We start from the raw sequence: 7,994 nt of genomic DNA on the forward strand, positions 1-7,994 counted from the left end.
TTTTTAATGTACAATATGAAATACTAAAAATATTGGCCAGTCCACTAATCCGCTGGACTTAGTGTGGCAAACATAGTCATAATTACAGAAATCGCGATCCTTACAAATCAGCTTATTATAATTCAAAAAATGAAAATATTTGCTACAAAATGTTGATATGGTTGACATATCTAACTGTTTAATTAGCGTTTAGTGAAATTTTGAATACTACAATATAAATAAAACCATCTTATATTACGATATTTTGACGCTTAACGCAACTTTTCACTTTTTTACCTAGTTACTAATAAAATTATTTACTTAGTGTTTTTTAACATTAATTTATTAATCTATTATAAACTATAAGAACTATTACAATTACAAAAACAATTTACAGCAGATAGTTTTATTGTTATATAAACATTTGAGTGAAACGGTTCTACTTATACTATGCTACGGTTCTACTTATACCATGCTAAAAATTTCATGTAAATTTATTTCTATTAATCTGCATATTTGTTAATAAATCGTTTTTTTAGTAATTAATCGAAATCCAGATTTTCTGATCTATATTGATGAACTTTTTAGTCATGCGCGAATACACCTAACACAAAATATGATTTACTTGAAATTAGTTTTTTAGTTTCGCAAACGTGAGAGAAGTATTTTTTGGCTAATGGCTATTTTTTTTCTCTGGGCAACTAACCGGTTAGAGGAAAAAAATCACAAAATCCTTGACAGAAGTTAGGGAGCGTGACCGGACAAAGGGGCAAAAAAGAGTCTAACTAAGGCAATGGAGGACGGCGAAATAGAGGAAGGAATGGTGACGGCCGATGAGTTTCCGAGGCCGGAAGTAACGACGGATACTTTGGCACCGCCGCGAGAGGTCGCCGAGAAATCTCCACTGGAGTTGCTTCGAGAGAGCAAAACCTCCGTGGAAGAAATCGTCGCGAGGATGCTCACCATCAAAAAACAAGGAAACCATAAATCTGAGATTCGAGAACTCCTCACACAGATGTTCCTCAACTTCGTTAATCTTCGTCAGGTTAGGATTTTCTCTTTAAACCGCCTAGATCTCCCCAACCACGAAACAAACTTAGGGTTTCGGTATTTCGTTTCCTGTTTTCTTAGGCAAATCGCGCGATTCTGACGGAGGAAGATAAAGTCAAGGCGGAGACGGAACGAGCGAAAGCACCAGTCGATTTCACGACGCTGCAATTGCACAATCTCATGTACGAGAAGAGCCATTACGTCAAAGCTATTAAAGCTTGCAGAGATTTCAAATCCAAGTACCCAGACATCGATCTCGTCCCCGAACAAGATTTTCTCCGAGACGCTCCTGAAACTATCAAGGATCGTTCCCTCTCGACTGATAGTTCCCATGTTTTGATGCCCAAGAGGCTCAGTTTTGAGCTTCATCAGGTAGTTTGATTAAGCTCAGTGTTCAATCATGTTATTGGTGGAAGAGATTGAACGTTTACGTTTTTTATTCAGCGGAAAGAACTGTGTAAGCATCGAGCGAGATTGGAGCAGCAGAAGAAGAGTTTACTGGAAACCATTGCAGAGCGTAAGAAGTTTCTGTTGAGTCTTCCTCTACACCTCAAGTCTCTAAAGAAAGCATCGCTTCCAGTACAGAACCAGTTGGGTATACATCACACGAAGAAGCTTAAGCAGCATAATCTCGCTGAGCTGCTTCCTCCTCCGCTTTACGTAATATACTCACAGCTCTTGGCACAAAAGGAAGCTTTTGAAGAGAGGATTGATTTGGAGGTAGTTGGGAGCCTCAAGGATGCTCAAGCTTATGCTCGGCAGCAATCAAAGAAGGACTCCGGTAAGCTATTGTAGAAAGCTTACTGTCTTCAGAGGGTGAAATCGAAATGGATGCTGATTTGGTGCTTGATTGTTTTCAGGTATGTCTAATAACACAGAGAGTTCTAGGTTGGAGGATGATGGACCTGATGATGATGATGATGGACAGAGGAGAAGAAAGCGACCTAAGAAAGTTACTAGCAAAGAAGGTTCTGACAAGGCAGGGTTATATCAAGTCCACCCTCTCAGAATTCTTCTTCACGTATATGACGATAAGATTGACTATACAAAATCCCTCAAGCTTGTCATTCTCAAGTTCGAGTACTTGTTGAAGTTGAATGTTGTATGTGTTGGCGTTGAAGGGTCTCAGGACGGACCTGAGAAGAACATACTTTGTAACTTGTTTCCAGACGATGCTGGACTTGAGCCTCCTCATCAGGTAAACTTTTTATTTTTTTTTCCTTTTCGTCTTCGTGTTTCAGTTTTCTTACTTGTGACTTTTGACGACTCTATCGCTGGTGTCCCATGCAGTCGACCAAGCTTATCCTTGGTGATGGTCAAGCATTTGATGAGAACAGAACTTCGAGGCCTTATAAATGGGTACAACATTTGGCGGGGATTGACATTTTACCAGAATTGTCACCGATTGTACTTGGCCAAGATATTCATAACGTCGACTCAGCTAAAAGTGATGCGTTTGTGCCTGATCTCTCATTGTATCGCCAGCAGCATAGGGTGCAAACAGTTCTGCAAAGAATTCGCTCGCGGAAAAAAGCGCATCTGGCTCTTGCGTGAGTCTCCACTCTGTATGTTTTCCGTCTTGATTAAAGAACACTATGCAAAGAATTCCAGAAGATTTGTAGGCATCATGATAATCCGAATATTGGTATCAGCATATGCTTAAATCATATGATAGTTTGGTTTTCTATATAACTTGGCTGTCAACAATTTTCCCTTCAAGAGATTCTATGGGTAATTATTACTGCTGATAATTTTACTTTCATTGAATACCTTGGAATTTTTATACTTGCTTTGCAGGGAGCAGCTTGATATGCTTATGAAGCACGAGTTGCCTGTTGTAAACTGCGCAGAAGCTCCTTGGGCATTGCACAAGGTTCTCTGTTCTTTAGATTCCTGGTTACTTATACGATCTTCAGCTAGTAAGTTGCACTCTCCGACTCTGAATAGTACGGAACAAGTTCCAGAACCTATGGAAATCGATGTAGATGGAAGATCTATTCCTGGTAAGGAAGATCACGAAAGTATACGGGAAGACGGAGAACTTCCCTCTTTGGTCACAGCTGCAGCTTTGACAACCAATTCTAATCATACCCCATCAAAAGTATCTGATCTAGCGAGGTCCAGGCAGTTGGCTTTGATGACAAAGAACCTAGATTCTCCAGTTAGCAAAGGAAAGTTACCGAGTTTCAAGAAATACGAGGATGATTTGGATCTAGTTCTGGATGATGATAGTGAAGTAGATGAGCCAGCAGGAACAATCGATGCACATGTGGAAGCGTTGTGCCCAGAGAAAGCTGATAATTCATGGGTGGATTATGGTGCGAGAGAGTTTGCGTTTGTGTTCTCAAGAAAAACAGATGGTGGAAAGTTGTGGAAGTTAGATGCAAAGGTAACTTCTAAAAAACACTATCTTCCCCTATATCCGTTGCATTCTCAAGTGTTAAATGGAGTTATATTGGCAGGTCAATATTAGCATGGAGTATCCTCTTCGACCTCCTTTGTTTTCTCTGTCTCTCCATGCTTCTACTTCTTCCGGAAATGACAACGGGACAAATGAAAGTGACTATTACAATGAACTACGAGCTATGGAAGCAGAGGTAAGTAACAATATATCAATCTTCAGTCGATGATACCAACAGCAATAATACCTTCTTAACTTTTTCTTGTTGGTATCAGGTGAATCTTCATATGCTGAAGATAGTACCTTCATGTCAAGAAAACTGTCTCTTATCTCATCAAATAAGATGCTTGGCAATGTTGTTCGATTATTACGTGGACGATCCATCTCCAGATTCCAAAAGAGGAACAGCCACAAGTGTGGTTGATGTCGGCTTGTGCAAGCCTGTAGATGGTAAGCTTCTTGTGAGATCATTCAGAGGAAGAGATCACCGGAAAATGATCTCTTGGAAGGATCGAGAATGCGCCTCGGGTTATCCATGCTAGAGACAGCATCGCCACTCACTTCTCTATATTATGTTTCCATAGTATTACAATACTAGCTTCTTAAGTTAACAATTTTTGCTTTGCCTGGTTCCTAATTTTTTAGTTTCTGCCTAGTTGGTAGTATCGAACATTTTTTAATGGTGGATAAGTTTTCATGTCTAATGTGCGATCGAGAGACTTTCACATTGGTCTTAAGAATTGTGGTTTATTGAACTGAAAGGGTTATTGAGTGAGCATCGGATAATTGGCTATTTCTTACCTTAACTTTGGGAAGATGTTAAATTTAGACTCGACTTTACTACAAGTGCAAAAACAAACATGAATGAACTTATGTATATTTTGAATCACATACCTGAACTTTGACTTTTGTGCTAAAACCTCCGATCGATAACTCTCCGTGAAATCTTGTCGACATGGATGACACATTAGCAACGTCGTCGTTTTAAGAACCGCAAAATTACTCTGTTTTCATGCGCAAAACGACGTCGTTTGGTGGCTAGGATTTAAAACTATGTCGTTTAGATAAACATAAGTCACAAGAAACCTAACTTCTTTCACTCTTCATATACCTTTCTCTTTCGATCTCTTCCTCTCATTGCTCTTTTGCAACTTTGAAAATTGTCACTGCAAAATCACTGTTGACGAAGTGTAATAGTTTGCAGAGCATCTCGTTTAGGTGTTGGAGAGATGAGGTAAACAATAAGCCGTCTTTATTTCAGTCAAAATTAGATTTGACTACCAAGTGATAACCAAAATTTTAAAAGGAATACAACTCTCAGTTTCCACTACCAAGTAGACCGAATATATATTTTAAACAAAACAGAGCATCTCGTTTAGGTAGTTGTAGATTGTGTTGTTAAGTTGTTTATTGTTTTCATGTTTTAAAATTTGATTTCGATAAGATATGCGTATTATAAACTAGCTAGTAACTGAAGTTATTACATAGTTAAAAAAGTCTAATATTCTGTTTTGTTTAATCACATAGTATGTTCTATCTGATCTGATTTTCTGTTTATCTCTGTTCAATTCGAACGATGTGTTGTTTCAAATTTACTACAATGGAAAGTTTGAAATCTCTGAGAACAACACTACGACATATGTTGGTGGAGAGGTTCACTCAGTAACAAGTCCTGCGAAGGCGTTGTTTGCTAACATGATGAATGCGTTGGAGATCTCTTTGTGTGGACAAAGAATTTGGTACAAACTTCCATACGAGAAGCTGTCGGATCTGAAAGTTCTCTGCAATGGAACTGCAACATTTCAGAGAATGTGTGAAGAAGTGTTCTGGACAAAAGTAGTTGATATTTTTATGGAGAGTGAAAATGTTGATGATGGAGTTGCTGCTAGGGTTAATCCAAATGAAGCTGCAGATTCTGACGTCAGATACATTGCTCATGATGAAACGCCTGTCGAAGATCCCGTATCTGAAGAAGATAATGAGAATGGTGAAAAAAATGGAGATGATGATTTGCAAGAGGAACAAGCTGTAGCGGAGGAAGAAGAACGACAACCTGATACATGTGAAGATACTCCTCCTAATTCTGATTGTGAGGATGGTGGAAGAAGATACGTCGGCTGCAAAAAAGGAAGTGGAGAGCTTCGCCTAGGACAAGTCTTCGACAGCATACCTGAATTCAAAGAAGCTGTTGTTGATCATAGATTCATCATCTATAGATCCATATGGATGTGGTTAACTTTTGACCATTGTCTTAAGACTCGTTAGCCTTAATAGCTACTTAAATAATTTATGAAAATTCCGAACCTTGCGAAAAGTCAAAGAATCCTATAAGCAATTCATACAAAAGCAACATTCTAAGTTGTTTAGTTAAATTGTTTTTTTATAGTATTTGTTTGAACGTGTACGTTTTGCTCTCAACGATATTGTATTGCATTGTGTATGATTATACTCCGAATGCTTTAAGTTGATGCATGGTTGAGTGCGGAGGTGATTCGTTGTTTAGTAAAAAGTGGACTTATTGCTAGAATATTTTTTTTCGTTTGAAACAAATCTTAAATACAACTGTACTCTCTTTCAATTAATCAAATTTTTTAATTCGATAAAATGGTGTAAAACTAAAAACAAAAATAATTAAGTGTTCATAATTAGTAACCTAACCAGTCAAAAGGAAACCGCTTTTCTCCCAATAGGCGACTGTTAAGGCGATTAACACAGTTTTTACTCGTGATATCACCGGCCGACGCCGGAGCCGGCGTCGGTCGTACTCTTTACTTCTCTGTTTTAATTCTTAGATATATAAATAAATACTCATAGATCGTTTACTTGTCTCAATGAAATTCATGGGATGAAGGTGTGTAGGGATAGTGAGACGAAGAAATGGTTGACGTGGTGGGATCTGATGTGTTTCAGAATCGGTTTGGTTATCGACTCTGGAATTTTCGTTCTCACCGGACTCAAAGCACGGACCCAAGCCATGCCAAAAGATGCGTCCGATGTCACTATCATGCTCTCCGTCTTTTGTCTCATCGACTTCATCTTCAAGATTCTCGTTGCAGAAGAGATCTGTTGCAGAAGAGATCTGTGTGGTAACGAAAGAACGAGATACACGACAGATGCAACATTTCTCGTCTTTCCCTTTCTTCGTGTCTTTATTTTGGTTCTCAATAACCACCCTTCTTCTCCTCCTTGGAGTTTCCTTCGGGTGTCCATCACGGTGGTTCTGCCGGTGTAATGTTTCTGAGATCGTTTGGATTTATTCTTTGAACCAAAGTACTCAAATTGGTCTGAGATTGAAGCGACGTTCTCAGCAAATTTCATTACCTAGAATCTTATGGTTCGGGTATGTAATTTGGATTTTCAATCCGGGAATTGGTGGCTATAAAGTCGACGAAGAAGGTCAACCTGACGGATTATTGTTCATTTGGGATCGTATCAAGAGGAAATCAAAGTCACTATTTTTCAAAACGACACTGATACGGACTAATTGGTATCAAAATGTTGATTGTTTGGAGCTATCAACGAAAGCATTGGGTTTTGTAATGCGATGTGCAAATTGGAGTTTCTACAAAAAAAAAGATAGCCAAGCACAAACTTCGCATAAGAAGATCGATTACAGAGGAGGAAAATAACGGATTTTATCATCCGTTAGCGAGTAAGATTTCAAAAAAAAGCATCGTCAAATTCACTTCTTAGTTCTATCAATTTTCATGACGCATATATCTGTTTATGTAATAATTTGCTTAGTTTCTGTAATGACTTTGTAAACTTGTTTCGTTATTAATAAATTTGTTTAGTCGAAAAAAAAAAAATTAGTAACCTAACCACAATAGAATCGGATAAACTCAAAATCCAGTGAAATCGGGTTGGGCATAACTTATACTGAACTTTGGGAATTTTTTTGTTTTTGTTTTTATCATTTCATCGAGAAGTCCCAAAATTCAAAAGACGAAAGGACAGAACGGAAGGACAGTCGCCGATCGTCTTATCAGATCCGACATCATCCTAATAAACCTTGCCGTCGAATGAAATTCAAAACTCTAGATAAATATCTCGCTGAATTGCTGAACTTCTAACCCAGAATTGAAAGGAATTGAAAACTGAAATCCTATGTCTGTTTCTGATAGATCGGTGTCATTAATTTTTCGGGTTTGTCTTTATTATTCTTCTTTTCATCAGCAATGGCCCATACGTAAAGACAACAAAAAACTGGAAAAAAGAAGAAAAAACCTATCGGAGGTTCTCCTTTTGACTTTTGAGCAAATGCGTGAAATGGGGATGAGTCGAGAAGAAACAGTTAAAAAAGGAAGTACATAGAATATTATGATGACGAATGTGAAAGAAGACAAGTTAAAAAAAAAAAAAAACGTGAAAGAAGTGGGAAAATTGGCTTTTTCAGACCCAATCTTTCCAAAAATGTAAATCTATACATAAACTTATGTAAAGTGCTATTTCATACCTAATCTATTTAAACATTGATATCCAGCCTTAATCTTCTTTTTAGTAGCGTAAACCAATCTCCGTGAGCAACCTGTTAACTCTCCGTCAATTAATGTCTACGTGGACA

At 38.0% G+C, this 7,994-nt stretch overlaps 1 protein-coding gene across 2 annotated transcripts; it reads left to right on the forward strand.

The window, feature by feature from the left end:
- Positions 1–624: 624 nt before the first annotated feature.
- LOC18020569 (THO complex subunit 5B) lies at positions 625–4,185 on the forward strand. Of its 2 annotated transcripts, XM_006403264.2 has the most exons (8): positions 625–1,024; positions 1,111–1,401; positions 1,474–1,810; positions 1,890–2,227; positions 2,320–2,579; positions 2,827–3,418; positions 3,492–3,626; positions 3,706–4,185. In XM_006403264.2, exons 1-8 carry the CDS (start codon positions 773–775, stop codon positions 3,970–3,972), a joined length of 2,472 nt encoding a protein of 823 aa, XP_006403327.1. In that variant the 5' UTR covers positions 625–772; the 3' UTR covers positions 3,973–4,185. The 2 variants fall into 2 exon arrangements, with proteins under 2 accessions (XP_006403327.1, XP_024013260.1); XM_024157492.1 differs by lacking the exons at positions 3,492–3,626; positions 3,706–4,185 and having other exon boundaries at positions 2,320–2,594; positions 2,827–3,278.
- Positions 4,186–7,994: the final 3,809 nt, after the last annotated feature.

This window comes from Eutrema salsugineum, unplaced genomic scaffold (assembly GCF_000478725.1).
Source record: "Eutrema salsugineum unplaced genomic scaffold, Eutsalg1_0 scaffold_17, whole genome shotgun sequence".
Classification (NCBI taxonomy): domain Eukaryota; kingdom Viridiplantae; phylum Streptophyta; class Magnoliopsida; order Brassicales; family Brassicaceae; genus Eutrema; species Eutrema salsugineum.